Consider the following 17111-nt stretch of genomic DNA (forward strand, 5'->3'; position numbering starts at 1 on the left):
CTGGCACTGGGGGAATAGCAGCGTTAAGAAGGAGATGACGGGCTTGCATTTCAAAATGACTTATTAGAAATAGAACTCTGACATCAGTGTGAAAAACAAAGAGGTGACAGGAAGCCAACTAGAATATTAATTGGAATAACTGATTCAAAGAGAGAACAGGGGCTTGGGCTCTTGTTGAACAAAGAAGACAGATGTAAGCAGCAGATTCAGGAGACTTTTTAAAAATAAACTAAAATCTTAATGGCTGACTGGATGTGTGAGAGGGCAGTAGAAGATAGCTAGACTGTTCCTAGTAAGAAAGGCCATGCAAGTGGCTTTTACTAATGCAGCAAATGAGCAAAGATGAGCCAGGTGTGTGTGTGGGGGGGAGGGGGGGCGGGGGGGTGAGGGAAAGAGAATGGGAAAGCATGAGACAATGATCATTTTAATTTTTTTTTAATGTTTGTTTATTTTTGAGAGAGAGACCGTGTGCGAACAGGGGAGGGGCAGAGAGACAGGGAGACAGAGAATCCAAAGCAGGCTCCAGGCTCTGAGCTGTCAGCACAGAGCCTGACGTGGGCTTGAAGACACGAACTGCAAGATCATGACCTGAGCCGAAGTCAGACACTTAACCAACTGAGCCACCCGGGTGCCCCAAAACAATGTTCATTTTTAAATATTTTAAGTCTGAAGGGCTTATAGAATATTTAGGTATCTAAATGAGCAGTTGGAAGCTCAAAAGTTAGCATCACATGGGGCAGAGTTCTTCAGCTGGGCTCCAAGGACTTCTGTAGGGCTACTAGCTCCCTGAAATCCCATGTCAAATTGTTTGGTTAGTCTCTGCCCAAATGTACATTCTCCTGGACGGAGGGTCTAGAGTTTTCAATTGCATTCTCAAAGTAGCCTGTGTTCCTTAAAAGATAAAGAGCCACTATAGAAACCAGATATTTGGAAATGATCGGGTACCAGAGGAAAGAAAACAATTTTTCCTTTAAATAATCATTAGTTCCAGGGGCACCTGGGTGGCTCAGTCGGTTAAGCGTCCGACTTCGGCTCAGGTCATGATCTCACGGTCCGTGAGTTCGAGCCCCACATCGGGCTCTGTGCTGACAGCTCAGAGCCTGGAGCCTGTTTCAGATTCTGTGTCTCCCTCTTTCTCTGACCCTCCCCCGTTCATACTCTGTCTCTGTCTCAAAAATAAAATAAACATTAACAAAATTAAAAAAAAAAATCATTAGTTCCAGTAGTTGTCTTTCTCCTACTTCTAGCTTTTCTGAAGAGAGATGCACAAAGTGTCCCACTAGTCTCCTGGATTATCAGGTATGTTTAGGAACAGGTAAACAAAAAACAGCTTAGGTTTCAAAGAAAGAAAGAATAAGTAAAACAATTTAATCATTACATAACTGCACTCACAAGCTCCTAGCTATCAGCTTATTCCCTCAAATTTTCTAAAAGATGTAAACAGTTTCATGCAAAATCAGTAAGTGAAAGCTGAGCAGATGTGAGTACTTTACTCAAATCAAATCAATTTACAAGGTTAACTGCATGTATGTTTAATTATATGCTTAAGTTCCAACATGATTAGGCCTAAAAAGCAAATGGCTCATAAGTAAGTGGCTACAATGAGTAATTCTCTTACTTCAAACCAAATTTATGATTTTCCTGTTTGCTAGTTTTACACTTCAGCTTTACTGGCAGTCATCTCTGTTACTGCGTAGAGACAAAGGTCCTACTTAAGAATTCCCAAGTCAGCAGAATCCTGTGCTGTAGCCAGTCGTCCCAGGAAGTGACGGCTGGGGAGTCTGGCTTGGAGCACCTGTGACATGCGGAGGGCTTGTGGAGAGGACAGGCTCTAGTCCTTGTGAAGAGGGCTAGGGGTGCCTAGGATGTGAACTGCCCCCGAGCAGCTCTGTTCTGGCTCTGAGAGGAAGAAACTAAAGGACAAAAGAAAAAGAAAAGAGTAAGGTAGGAGGGCAGGACTTTCGGAGTGGGAGGGCTTGCTGGGCCCAGGGGAAGATTCAGTTTGTTTCCTCAACTGGGACATGAAGTAATGAGGTAGAGAGTTATCTTCAATAGTTTGGCGGCCCAATATTTTTAGCTCAGGTGCTATATGATCTGATAGCAGGGCTTCAAATGGTGCTTTGCACAAGGACACAACTGACTTTGGTGACATCAGAGTCAGAAGGTAGAGCTGATTTAGAACTCAGAATAGATGCATATTTGTTAAGTCACTTACCTCCTAGCTGGTCTGCCTCTATGCCTACCTCCAAATGTAAGACTAAGGAAAGGAAAACATATTTCTTATGAAGAATTGGGTCAACACACTCACAGACACACCCTTTATTTTTTCCACTGAAAGAGGAGTAAGGATCAGGGAAAATAGCAAGCAGCAGCCAGCTTCCTAATTTTATCAAGCGCTAACTGTAACTTCAGCTTTTGTGTCTATAGACACAAAAATAAAAGACATGTAATGTGCATCTGAGGGATCACATAGCTATATGGGTTTAGTGGAAACATAACTTTTGGTTTCGAGAAAATTAGTTTACATTAGTTTCAAGAAAATATCTTCAAATAAATATTTCAATGGAAAATTAGTAAAATGAGTATGGGACTGATAATAGATGTTAGAGATAGCAGGGCCATTTTGAAAAATGAGTTTATATATACACGAGACTCTTCTGTTTCTTCTATAACTTAATTATGTGTTTATTCAGAAGTTCAAAGGAAACATTCATGGCAATAAAACCCAAGACCTACATGAAAAGTAGAATATAAAATGTTTTAAGTTACTTACGTTATTACAATAAAAAGCATAAAATACACCAGAGACATAGCAGCCCAGTATTCCAATAGAAATTCCTGCATAATCTAATGCCATCCATCTTCGACAGGTTTTTTCTGATCGATGGCAAGAAAAAAGATGATAGCCCACAGAGCAAAGCATACAGACCTATGGAAAATAGAACAAATCTTAGCAAAGCTAAACAAAAAGAAATTAAAGCAACTCCTGTGTGGCATTCAGTTTCCTTTTTAAAAAAGTACCCACTGTAGAAGTAATCCATGTCCTTAAAAAGATAATCAAAGAACACAGAATTGTATGATGTAAAAACATAAGCTCCTCCCACTTAATCTATTACCCAGGATTAGCCCCTGATAACATTTGTTATGTGTCCTTCTAGGTATCTTCAAAGAATGTATTGAACATGTATGATATACAAGTCCACACAGACACATATGAAATATACTTTTTAAAGTTAATCAAATGGAATCAAATTATACATTCTGTTCTGCAAGTTTGGTTTCTTCACTTAAGACTTTTCGTGTCTGTGCAAGAGTTCATTGTATAGAGTTTATTTTTGGGTTGTGAGTTAAACACAGCTTTGTTGTGTCCAAGAAAAAATGATTATGACTTATGCTGACTTTATGTGTTGCCATATTGAGAGCAAAGCTAATCTGATTCAAGCAGATTGATAAGGTTGTTATGGTTGAACTCCCTTCAGCCATTAAATACCTGCTGTGTATCATGCACTGAGGATACAAGGATGAGACCTCTATTCTCTGAGAGATTTTTCTGAAATGAATGAACGAACAGTGGTAATAGAAGAAGTCCTACAGGAAAAGTCAGTGCAGAGCACAGGGGAGGAGGGGAGGACTGGGCTTGTGGGTGTATGTGTGCATTTGGTGGGTGAAATGGTGGGAAAAAGAGCTTCACAGAAGGGATGCCACTGACACTGGATCTTAAAAGGCTGTTCCGGCATTCCTCAAGAATATAAATAAAAGTGCTCACATGTTTATTGGAGGGTCCACAGGAAAAGCAACATATTGAAAACACAGACCATTAAGGACTGTCATGTGGCCCTCTCATAATACAATTATGACAAGTTCTACACATCAAAGAATTTTAACATCAATATGATGGGCTAGGTGGGATACTACTGAAGAGTTTAAGTGCAGTCTTACAGAAAGGCTAAGATGGGAGGTTTTAAGAGTAGCCCTAGAGAGCAATGGCAAGACCCTATCCTAAGCCAGTGACAGTGGGGGTACAGAAAATGGCACAGATAGATTATATGAAGTAGGTCAAACTGACAAGTATTTTGTAAGCAACTGCTAAGGCAGACAAATAGTCAGGTAGCTATTCCAGAATCTGGTCATTAAACAAACCTAATCAGGCACCACAGCCTCAATGCCATTATTTAAAAGTGTACCTAGCCGCAATGTCATTTCTTCATCCATAGTCTAAAATCTTCATCAGTCTGTGGCTTTGGCTACTAAGCCACAAGTCAGGAGTTCACTGACCCAATTAAATATAATTCTAAGAAGCTTGGTTATTTGTTTTCTCAGATTACCCTTGAGATTAAACACAGTAAATCCAGAGAATACCAAGGTACATATTTTCATTGACAAGGAAAGATCTCATCGTCACAATGTTGAGTGACACAAAACAGCAAGCAGAGATGATCACAGCTCAGAATTAGGTAGACAGGTAGGTAGGCAGGCAGGAGGCAATTGCTCATACACAAATGTCTGGGGGAACTTAACCAAAATGTCAAATGTGGTTACCTCTGGAAAGCAGAATTTCAAATGGCTTTTACTTTCTTCCATATACTGTTTTGTTTGTTTGAACTCCTACATGAATATATTTTATGGCAATAGTAAGAAATAGTAAAGCCAGTTTCATTGTGAAAAGGAAAATAAAGAGAAAAATTACACTTATCAAAAGGAAAGTCGAATATAGAGTGTTAGTAAAGAACACTGAGTTTTTAAAAAGTAAACCTATACTTAGTACGTTCTGTTTTAAAAGAAATGTATTATTATTAGAGTTCCTTAAAAAAAACTGCCTGAAAAATTATCTGACAAATGGAGTATGGTTTCAGTTTTCTGGGAACTTTCCTTCTGTGGAATATCTCTCTCCATCAAGGTAGACAGAAAATCAGAGTGTGACATCCTATATCAATCTCCTTGGCATGATAACCAAATACTTCAGGATCTGGCTTCTTCTTCTCCAGCCTCATCTTTCTCCATTCTCCTATGATCCAACCAGAAAGGTCAATACCTACAAGTCCAGAAAGTGCTGAACTATCTCTTGCTTCTGGGCCTTTACACAAACTATTTTTTCTGCTTAAATGCCCTGCCTCACTCCCTTCGGCCCTCCCACCTAGGTGACTTGATTTTTATGACAGGTTGGTTTTGTTCAGCACTGTATTCCCAATGCCTAGCTTAGTGCCTGGGTCTAGATAGGAGGCATTCAAAAAAATATTTGTGGAACTGAATGTAAATGAAATGAATCTAGGGAAAGGCATGCCTATATTCTACTCTTCCCTCATACAGAAAGACCTCTAGGAAAGTTCAAAGCCCTTGAAATTACATTTTACTATTCTACATTCAGAATGTACTCTAATAATCTGGTTGGTAGGAAAACACTGAGCATATAAAATGGTACAAGTGAAAGAGGAAAAAATGTTATGTCTTTTAAAAATTACATGCAAATTGGGGCACTGGGTGGCTCAGTTGGTTAAGTATCTGACTTCGACTCAGGTCATGATCTCACAGTTCGTGGGTTCGAGCCCTGCATTGGGCTCTGTGCTGACAGCTCAGAGCCTGGAGCCTGCTTCAGATTCTGTGTCTCCTTCTCTCTCTGCCCCTCCCCTCCTTGTGCTCTGTCTCTCAAAAATAAATGAATGTTAAAAAAATTTTTTTTAATTACATGTAAATCAATCCTTGTGATTTACCATATTGCCTGCTCACTCTAAGAATTTAGAAAAATTGAGCGAGCAAGTTATAAATTTAATTTCATAAAAATAAAATAACAGAAATGGTAGTTTTCAGTAGGGAAGATGTGCTGTCTTCAGCTGTCATTAGCATCTTGTCCAGAAAGATCATTGCACTAGTAGCTAGAACAGGATTTAACTGTCCTGCTCAGTAACCCTGGGCAAGTCACTGTAACATTTTGGGTGTTTTTTCGTTGGCAGTTGTAATTATTTCAGCTTTTCAGCTCTGCAATGCATTGTTTTCTTAAGCCAATATAAAAATTAATATGCTTTCCCTGAATTAACATCAGTTCTGGCTAGATGGTGAAGGAATAAAGGGAAGAGCTGGGGGCTGAGGAAAACATGTGGGATTCTCAAAGTAGATACTATCCATGTAATTAACAGTAGAATATAAACCAGTTCTGCTTATTAATGGTTATTAAGGGCATCTTAGTCTGTAAGATATATCTAAAAATTTAACTGTAAAGAAATTGATTCATTTTCATTTTCAAACCAGAGATGGATTCTAAGAGATGTTTAGGCTGCCATCAGGACAAAAATCAAACCTGAGAATGAGTATACCGTAAAAAATACTTAAAGAAAAAATAAATTTCAAATAATAATAACATAAAAATACAGGTATTCTTTCCCTTAAAGAAATTTAAAATTATTCCAGAAACTAGATTAGGAAAAAAAGGGGAGGGGAGATGTTCCCAATGTGTTTTTGGTCATTTAGCTCCCAAGTTTTAACTTGAGTTGAATGATGAAGGTCTGAAGTTAAACAACACATTGTGCAATATCTGTGCAGCTGGCTTACAGATACACCTTTCAAACAGCAGCCACAGGTTAACTGCAGGGAGTGCTGGCCTCTGTTTGGAAGAATGGAGATGATAGCTTTCTCTTTTAATTTTTTTGTTTTTCTGTACTCTCTACATTTTATTTAATTTAAAAAATGTCAGCAGGATTTTGGTCCACATTTGACTTCTTCTTTAGGATTATTTGCTTTTAAAACTATTATATGTAACTGTTAAAGGAATTTTACAGATCCTTGAAGAAAAATGTAAGTGCTAGGGAACTAACAAATACAACAGGTAGAGAGGAGGAGAAACTAAAAGAATCTGAAACCAGGCAAGCATAAAAAGACCAAAGGAAATGAACATTAAAGCAACAGCAAAACAAGACGTTAAAATTAAGACAGTAAGGAAGCAAATGCAAAATCTCAGACCTATAAATAGGAAAAAGACGGGGAACACTTCTCAAACAAGTTTTAAGCAGTAACTAGTGTTCTATCTCTGCCAGAAAATAAGAGTACAGGGGTTCCTACCCTTATATTTTTTTTATGCTTACCTTAATCTTACAACAGAAATGTCTAAAAAGGGAAAGAAAAGGAAAGAAACTTTCTCAGTCTTTAAAGTCTGTTGGATTTCAAGTATACTCTAACAGTAAAGTCCAAATATACTCTCATAAAAACATTTTTGGTGCTTATATTATAAAAATGAATAAACTAACCTATATGCTAGGTTGGGACTCTGTAAAGCAAGTGGTGGGCGTGAAGTAAGATCACTTGCCCAAGCTTGTCTGACTAAAGTTCTCTTTACCAATAATAGTGTTTGTGAAATGACTTACCTGGAAGCAGAAAAGACAAATAGAACAAATTACAAAATCTTCTCTGGATGCACTTGCCGAAGGTAACACAGATGTCATGTCATATATTCCCAGTGTAAAGAAGAGAAAGAAACCCAGCAAATGACTCCAGATATTTACCGTCTCATTAGATAAAATAAACAAACTGGAAAACAAACAAAAATGCATCTCAGATTTATACTGGCTTGTTCACTGTCAGCATCTAAAAGATTAGGGACAGTTTTGGGGGGCAGTTATCCAACACTTGTTGCTTTAAGCCCTTACCCTCATATTTGCCTTTTAAATACAACATCTCACTCTGCTCAATTAATCTTTAAAAGGATATTAAAAACATTTTTTAATGTTTATTTTTTGAAAGAGACAGAGTGTGAGCAGGGGAGGGGCAGAGAGAGAAGGAGATACACAATCCTAAGCAGGCTCCAGGCTCTGAGCTGTTAGCACGGAGCCTGACGCCAGGCTTCAGTTCATGAACTGAGAAATCATGATTTGAGCTGAATTCAGACATTTCACTGACTGAGCCACCCAGGCACCCCTGTTTAATTAAATTTTTAAGTTCATCCATGTCTCCACCAATCCTGACATTTTAGAGCTCTTTTGGTGCTCACCCTATTATCATATTTACCATTTCCCTCCTCATATGAGTTATTTATGTATAAATTCCTTCTTGTCCTCCAGCCTATCAACTCCCTGATGGCTGGCACCATCCTTCTTTATGACACCACTGTCCCAAGCATAGTGCCTTGCTCAGATTAGATGCTAAATGTCCATAGAAATGAATGTGCAGATTAAATCTGGATGTTAGCTACATACTTACATGTTTAAAAGCAGGTATCTGAAAGCCTGCCAAGTATAAGGTCAGGCACAAACTTAAAGTACCTTTTTAGTACTCATCAAATGTAAATGCAAAATTAAACAGACTCAAGAGAAGCAGAATAAATACAAACTGTACCACTGGAAATGTCCTTTAAGACAGGCATGTCAGGGGTAGTGCCTGGGTGGCTCAGTCGGTTGAGCGTCTGACGTTTGATTTTGGCTCAGGTCATGATCTCACGATTTGTGAGATGGAGCCCCACGCTGGGCTCTATGCTAACAGTGCAGAGCCTGCTTGGGATTCTCCCTCTCTGCCCCTCCCCGGCTTGCCTGCACACACCTGTGCTCTCTCCCTCCCTCTCTCTCAAAATAAATAAATGAACGTTAAAAAAAAAAAAAAGATAGGCATGCTGGAACAATTTTGCAGTGGCTGTTTGAAACCAAACTAGTTCACAGGTGGCATGAGTTTCTCCTTTTTTAGGGACAATCGGTTACTTTTAATATCAGTACTATTTGCTCACTAAATGCCTAACTGCTTTGAGTTTAAGTCGTCTTGACAGCACAGGCTGGTGTAAAATGCACCACGCCAACCACGAGTCACAAGGGTCACTGCTCCTGCATCCTCACCCTCAGTAACAAATTAGCTCTGTGATCATGAGCAAGTCACTTCCAGCTCCTCCATTTTGTGAACTGCTTCCCCAGCTGTGAATAGAACTCATCAATAGAAGGTGACATCATGCCTAATGATTAAAATTCTCTTGCAGTTCTCTTGCAAAATCAAATCTTTTTGTTTAAACTAAGATCTTTGACGTTTACTGGTTCAGAATCGTTATTAATAAGCATTAACGTATATACCTCCAATGTACTGAATTGGTAGGAATCACCATGGTTCTCATTTTCCCGCATCATAAACATAACAGGGTCTCACACTATCAATTGATTATCAAGAATAAAGTGAATCTTGTTATGAATTTCAGGTTTTACCCTGTACAAGCGTCAAGTATCAAGACCACTTATATTGGGACGGGGTAAGGACGCAGGAATGTGAAGGAACACCTGTAACTATACAACTGTTTTGACGATCAATACTCTGCTCTGCCTGTTGCCTCAAAACTTTTCACTTAGTGAAACCCAGTATACCCTGATTAACTGAACTGAGAGCAAGCTTTGGCATGCTCCTTCCAACTAACAGTGTTGGCAGAACAGCTGTGACATACAAAACCTCTCCTTCCATCCAAAATCTGTTCTGGTCACTCTTGACAGCCAGAAGAAGAGAGGGCAGAAGCTGAACCTGGAAAAGACCAAGCTGGTGGGACGAGCACTTGGAAAAATATTCCCCGTAGAGAATCTACTCTTATGCTGTGAGAAGTTACCCATACTTTGTTCACCTTCAAAATCAATAATCACAACGATAACAAGTGAGTCACCATTTACCGAGGGCTTGTTAGGTGCCACACCCTGTGTAGCATTTTATATACATAATCTCATTTAATCCTTGATATTTTTTGGAGCACACATTGTGATTACCCTCATTTTTACAAGAGGGGAAAATAAGGCTCAGAGAGGTTAACCTTTGTTCAAGGTCCCACAATGGTTAAGTGCAGATCTGGATAACCAAGTCTTTTTGACTCAACAACCCAACATTAAAGCACTGTATGTATTTTGTTTCTCAATCCATGAGATTTGGACACTAACATCAGAATGCAGAGGACTATTGCTACGTGGGTATAAAATACTTAACGGCAATTCGCTACCTGTTCTGTTCTTGTGGACTCCACATCCATAGCAGGGCCTAGCTCTGATTTCTTGTGTAATAAATTTATGCAAAGGAGACAGTGGGGGTTGGGGGGGGACAGTACTTAGGATTCAAACTGTGAAGGCTTGTGGGCCATCCACTGAAGTAGGGATGGGCAGAAATGTCACTTTGTGACTGTGAGTCCAAAACACTTTCAAGACAGGACAGAAAAAACTGAGGAAAGACTATGCTCAAAAGAAGACCAAGAATCAGACGCGTGGTTGCTTCTTGAGCAACTTAACAGCCTACATTCCAGCGTTGGGGTTTGTCACCACGGTATCCTAGAGCTAACCAATATCTGCACCTTAATTCTCTTATGTTTAAAAATGTTTATTTTGAGAGAGAGAGAGAGAGCAGAGGAGAGGCAGGGTCGGGGGTGGGGAGAGAAAAGGAGAGAGAGAAAATCCCAAGCACACTCCGAGCTGTCAGAGCAGAGCCTGATGTGGGGCTCAAACTCATGAACCTTGAGATCATGACCTGAGCTGAAATCAAGAGTCTGGATGGTAACCTACTGAGCCCCCCAGGCGCCCCTGTACCTTAATTCTCTTAAAGTGGAGTTCTATAAGTATATTCCTTATACACACAAAGTTTTAACACAAAGTTATTCTGCTATTTTAAGAACTAGAACACTGGTTTTTCAGTTTTGTTTTTTAAAACCCAGGCTTTCAAGGGACTCATAGTTTTAAAGGTTTAGATGATGAAGAAAGTCCTTTCTTAGAAATGCTTCTAGGGCTCTAGTGGAGGGTGGTGCCCGTTATAGGCTCTCTTTGCTACAGCACTTTTACTACACAGCGTTTTTCACACTGGTTATTATGCAATAGAGTTATTACCTCTTTAATGCGTGTCACTCAGACCAAACCTTAGTTTCATGAGAAGAACAAGGGCCTTGTCTGCTGTTCTCTGCTTGACTTAGTATAGTACCTGGCACCTAGGAGGGGCTCCATAGTATCTGCTCAATGAATGAATTGGGTTTCTCTCTCTCTCTCTCTCTCTCTATATATATATATATGTATATACATATACATATATATACCCATACATTGCATATGGCAATGTGAACTTGTTTTCTATTATATTATTATAATTTCCTATTATATATCATGTTAGACATTTTATTTGGCCCAAAGCATCTGAGTTTCCACAGGGCTGCTCTAAAAATAAAGCTTAGGTATACACAGGGGCAAGTATCACTTGGCCATCGTCAGTGGGGTCGACTCTAATAAGCACCAAATGGGATAAAGGATCTAGAAGCCCTCTGTAAAATGCAAAGCGCCATAGGAAAAATTGCTATAGTGGTAATTATAAACATTGTTAACTGTCATTATTCCGTGGATCTGGCACCCGGGCGGGGGAGGAGGAAAGATAACGAGATGGGAGAGGTGGCAAAAAGGAATGAAAGGGATGGGGCAGCTAGGAAATGACAGGCACGGAGAAAAGCAGGGAAAACACCAGGGACCCCAGACAAAAAAGGGTGTAGGTGGGGAGGAGGGGCTGCCGGCGCGCCCCCCAGGCGCGCCCCGCGGAGGCGGCCAGACTGTACCTTTTGATACACAGCCTGGAGGGCAGGTAGGCCCGGTAGCCGTCGGTGATGTACGGGTTGTCCTTGAGGGACACGGGGATCTGTTCGTAGGTGTAGAGACGGATGCCGCGGGGCACCAGGACTGGCCAGTACTGGTAGCTGCCCAGCTCGATGTAATGAGCGCTCTTCAGCAGCTTCTGATGCATCCTTCCCAGCCGCCGCCGCTCCCCGGCTGGGGAGCTCGCCCAGGCCCCGCCTCCCCGGGGAGGGGGCTTCGCCGCCGCCGCCCCCGCCCCGGAGCCCGCGAACGCAGCGCGAGGTCCTACGGCCCCGCCGCTGCCCAGGCCCCGCTCAGAGCTCTGACCGGCCACCGCCGTCAGCGCCGCTGCTGACCGGGCGGCGTCGCAGCCTTCTCTGACGTCAGCGCGCCGCGGCGGGCCCCGCCCCTCGCCTTCTTTAGGGCGGGGCTGGATGGGCCTCGGTTGGTGCGACGCAAGGAAGGATGTGCTCCTGGGCTGGCGGCTCGGAGCCGGTCGTTCGGGCACCTTCAGGCTCGCGGGACGGAGGCGGCTGAGTCCGTACTCATCGGTGAGAAGAGCGCAGAACTGTGCAGGCGAATACAGGTGGTGTTTTCTTCAAGGGGAAAAGAAAAGTGTTCATTGGAAGAAAAATAAGAACAAGAGCTAACTCTGCTCCGTTTACTTTATGCCTAGAATTTCACACATAGCATTAGAAGGGACTCTGGAAGTTTAAGTAGCTGAAAATAGAGGAAAGATGATGCACAGGGAACATTTACCAAAATCGAGCATTACACTAAGCCATAAAGAAACCCCTAGCACGTTCAGAACACTGAAACCATTCAGGGTATGTTCTCTGACCACAATAGAATTACAGTAGAAATAAACAAGAAAACGAAAAATTCCCAAATGTCTGAAATGGAACAAAACACTTGTAAGTATTTCATGGGTTTGATGAAGAAATTACAGTGGAAATGAGGAAATCTACTGAACTGAATGATAAAGATGGAACAGAGCCAAACTTGGGGTGCAGCTAATACAGTGCTTAGAGGAAAAGTTACAGCTTTCTTTGTTTCTGGCAGTGAATTATGATGCAAATGATTTTCCTTTCTTTCTTTTTTTTGTTTCTTTATTTTATTATTTTTTTTTAACAGCAACAGGGCAGAACAGTTTTGCATTCCTATATGTAGCATCCTTAGCCTATTATTTGGCATACAATAATCACGCGTGATTTCTAATATTTATTTATTATTATGATGTTAGTAATATTAGCTGATGTTTGGGAAACAGTGTGGCTTAGTGATTAAGTTCGGAGCTTTGAAGCTCTACCTGGATTTGAATTCTTGTTCAGCCATTTACTAGCTATGTGCCCTGGTGTAAGTACTTAACCTCTTTGTGTCTCAGTTTCCTTATTGGTAAAATAGGGATAATAGCAGTACTTTATGTTGTGAGGATTAAATGAGTGAATCCATGTAACAGAAAAGTGCCAGGCATATTGTTAGCACCCAACAAATGTTGGCCATTATTAGAGTTCAAGTGAAGGTATATTAGTAGGTAAAACTGGAAAGATAAATTGAAGTATATCCTAAATGGACTTAATGTCATGCAAAGGCATTCTTTCAGCCATGGAGCTAAAATTAATGTTTGAGAGCTAACTGTGTGCCCAGTACATTATCTTTATTGAAGCTTACTATGTACAGGAATGCTTATTTCCTAACGGAGGAAGTTCATGTCTGAGAATGCCTGTCACTCCCATTGACCCCTTCTGGGAAGCTCCTTCTGCATGTATTCTTGCTGGTATCACATGACACTAACTTGTGGTTACTGCTGACCCAAAGGTGGATAAGTGATCCATGAGGTGTCCTGACACAAATGTCCATACAAAAGCAATGGTAATTAGCTTGTCCAATTAGTTTGTTTTTGGGAATTTGACCTGGACATGTGGGAAGGAAGTCTATAGCCTGGTATTTGAAAACAGAAGTAGAAAGATGCTCAGAGATGATCAGAGATTGAGAAAGAATCTGAGTTATGGTAATAATGGGACACTAGAGTGAAGAACTAAGAATGGTAGCTGCTTTGACTGTCAACAATGTACCCATTAAATCTGTTGCAAAATGACTTCTATACCGGCTTAAATAATTTATAACCCATTTCAGTTTTTTCTAATTCATTCATCTGGTTTAATTTTTAAATAAGCACTCTTTGATATCAAGCACTTAAAAAACCCCAGTTATGAAACTTGAGAGAGCTTTTTCACTGACGTCTGTAAGACCATGGAAGCAGGAGCAACATTGCTTTGGGGCACATCTAACATGACAACACAAAAGGGAGAAGTCAGAGTTCTGCATAGATAGCCATGTAATTTTGGCACTTTGAGGGATCTGGCTGTTTAGTCATGGTGCTTGACAGAGAATTAAGCGGTCTGGTAGAGGAATAACATCTGGTGGGGTCTCCAGCACCTGGAGGGATCAAGAGCGTCATGTAGCAGGAGAACTCGGTGCCACTGAAGTGACAGGTTGGGGAACTGAACCACCTAGTAAGAGATAGTGAGAAAATGGCAATGCCCCATCATGAGCACCTGTGAGACACATCTTGCATTTGAAAGACACTTGTGTGTGTGTGTGGGGGGGGGCGGGTGGCGAGAGTGTTCTCAAGGATCTGGAAGCTCTACATTCTCACATGGGCCCAAGAGCAAGGAAACTTTGAATTTTTACTGTGTCAGTGAGTCAATCTGTACTTTACAGGCATATGCAGTTTGGGAGAACTTGGGATATGCCTTGTTTTATAGGATGATTTTTAGTGAGCTGGGATGGAGAGACATGGGACCTGCATGGAGCATTTGGGTGAGTGAGATATTTTTTCCTTACCTTTCCTCCTTCCTTCCTTCCTGTATACCCTTTTTGCATTTTACAACTGTAACAGTGTTGGAGTGAGACTTGCAGGTATTGATATGGACACAACAAGGAAATTTACACTTAACGAGTTCCAACTGTGTGCCATACATTTTCCTAGACACCAAGAAAACAAAGGTGAATAAGACGTCTTTTGCATATCTCAGCAGCATTGACATTTTGACCACTCCTTCACCTTAAACTCTCTTTTCTGGACTTTTGGGACATCCCTCACCTGGATTTTTTTCCTGACCTTTCTGGCTTGTCCATGCCAGGGACCTTTGATACCTGCTATTTCTCTACCTGATCTTTTTTTTTTTTTTCAAAAAAATTTTTTAACGTTTTATTTATTTTTGAGACAGGGAGAGACAGAGCATGAACAGGGGAGGGTCAGAGAGAGGGAGACACAGAATCTGAAACAGACTCCAGGCTCTGAGTTGTCAGCACAGAGCCTGACGCGGGGCTTGAACTCACAGACCGAGAGATACGACCTGAACTGAAGTCGGCCGCTTAACTGACTGAGCCACCCAGGCGCCCCTCTACCTGATCTTTAAGCCAGAGTGTTTTTCAGGATTCTTTCTTCAGTTTTTTTTTTTAATATTCTATTTTTATTCTGTGTATTTTCATGGCTTCAGCTACTATCTTTAAGCTGATGCCTCTCAAATCTGCAGTTTCAGGCCAGATATCCCTTTCGGGCATCTGGGTTCACATATATAACTGGATATAGAAAACCTGAAATAATAAAAATGAACTCATTACCTTTTCTCATAAATCTGTTTTTCATCCCATATCCCCATTTGCTCAGCATCTTAAGCATCAGAGTTTTTTCCTCCCCAGCCCCATTTTCTCAATACCCCCCTTGTTGTCCTTCCCCATCACTTTAACCAGTTCCTCGCCAGTGATGCCAACTCCCCTGCCTCATTAGGCTGGTCTGAAGAAATATGAACAACAAAGAGTTCATCAATTTAACTATACCCTCTTTAATCCTTTGCTCGAGTTTCTGAAGAAAATGACAAAATGGCATGGATTGGTGTCACTACAAATTCAGCTTGCAGTCTCTAGGGAACTTCCAACACTACTTTGGCTGTTTTCAACATTCACTGAATACCTTATGCTCCCCACCTGCCACCTGCATCAGCAGATAACCTTCTTCCTATTTCACAGAGAAAATAGAGAACAGAGAGTGGGAACTTCCTCACCTTTCTGCTGTTAGCACTCCATCTCTAAGCTCACCACAAATTCTTTGTTTCCTTTCCATTGTCTCAGTAGAAATGACCACTTTCAGCCTCCTACGTAAGGTCAACCTGCTACCTATTTTTTGTATCATATTCCCTTTAGTATCTTTATGGATTTTGCTCTGTCAGAATTACTCTTCTCTCAGATGTATCTCCAACATTCGCCTCTCTATATTTTCTCTCCTTTTGCCGCATAAACATGTTCAAATCTCATTCATTTTAAAGCAAACAAGCAAAGAGAGAAAACTTCTCTCTTTGCCCTATGTCATTCTAAACCTATAGATAGCTGTCTCTCCTTCCATTCTCAGCCACACTTCTAGACACAGGAGTCTTCGTTTATTGTTCCTGTTTCTAATTTTCCTTTCTTATCTCACTGCAATCTAACGTTTGTTCTAAGTTTCTATTGAAGCTTCTTCTGCCAGTAATGCTAAACTCAATGGACGCTGTTTTTTTTTTAAACACCTCTTAATTTTAAAATGAAAATACAAGAATAAACAAATAAACCACAACAAAATGGACTTTGCCAGCCACATCAGTATCCCCTTCATGTACCTCATACCACTCACAGTCTTTAACCTTCCTCTAAAAGTAATGAATACCCTGACTATTAATTGCAAAAGTCAAAAGTTACCCTCTAGTGTTGTTTGATTTTTTTTTTTAATTTTTTTTTCAACGTTTATTTATTTTTGGGACAGAGAGAGACAGAGCATGAACGGGGGAGGGGCAGAGAGAGAGGGAGACACAGAATCGGAAACAGGCTCCAGGCTCTGAGCCGTCAGCCCAGAGCCCGACGCGGGGCTCGAACTCCCGGACCGCGAGATCGTGACCTGGCTGAAGTCGGACGCTTAACCGGCTGTGCCACCCAGGCGCCCCTGATTTTTTTTTTAATCCAAGTGTGTATCCCTTGACATGGTAGTTTGTCTGCCCATTTTTTTTTTAAACTTGATCTATCTTTTTAAGTCCTTTTTTAAATGTATAGATTTTCTTCCATTCCTTTCATTGCTTATAACTTATCTGTGAAAAAACTCATAAAGTTTCTCATAGTCTATATTCTGCTAGAATCATGATACAGTTCCATATGTTACTCTGTCCTCTATATTTTCTGCAAATTGGTAGTGGGATCCAGAGGTTTGATCACATTCCTGTTTGATCCTTTTGGCAAGACTATAGGTGGTAAAGTGTTCTTTCATGTGGAGACACATAATGTCTGGTTTTTGTTCTTCCTTGATGTTACCAACCAGTGATGTGCCTAGATCCATTAATTCATGGTGGTTGCAAAATAGTGATAATAAACTTTTGTCATTTTGTTTCCATATGTTAACTGGAATGATTTTCATAAGGAGATACTCCTCATCTACTGTTTGGTTACCTAGTGGTATAGTTCAAATAGGGAAAACAAGATATTTGATTCTTTTATTTACCTAAGTCTCAAGAGAGCAAGCTGGTTCCCTGTCATCTTCACAAGGACCAATTC

At 40.7% G+C, this 17111-nt stretch overlaps 1 protein-coding gene across 3 annotated transcripts in view; it reads right to left on the reverse strand.

Moving 5' to 3' along the window:
* PAQR3 (progestin and adipoQ receptor family member 3) overlaps nucleotides 1-11843 on the reverse strand; it is a 27401-nt gene extending 15558 nt beyond the window's left edge. For all 3 annotated transcript variants that reach the window (XR_006964415.1, XM_047091988.1, XM_047091986.1), the window contains exons 1-3: nucleotides 11516-11843; nucleotides 7353-7515; nucleotides 2774-2929 (exon numbers count right to left, since the gene is read on the reverse strand). Coding sequence is in view for 2 of the 3 variants with exons in the window: in XM_047091988.1 (XP_046947944.1) it covers nucleotides 2774-2929; nucleotides 7353-7515; nucleotides 11516-11700 (504 nt within the window). In the remaining variant the exon portion in view is untranslated. The remainder of the gene's footprint in view (nucleotides 1-2773; nucleotides 2930-7352; nucleotides 7516-11515) is intronic.
* Nucleotides 11844-17111: the final 5268 nt, after the last annotated feature.

This window comes from Lynx rufus, unplaced genomic scaffold (assembly GCF_022079265.1).
Source record: "Lynx rufus isolate CCGP_SWC_20201006 ecotype Redwood Valley unplaced genomic scaffold, mLynRuf1.p SCAF_3, whole genome shotgun sequence".
In the NCBI taxonomy this organism is placed as follows: domain Eukaryota; kingdom Metazoa; phylum Chordata; class Mammalia; order Carnivora; family Felidae; genus Lynx; species Lynx rufus.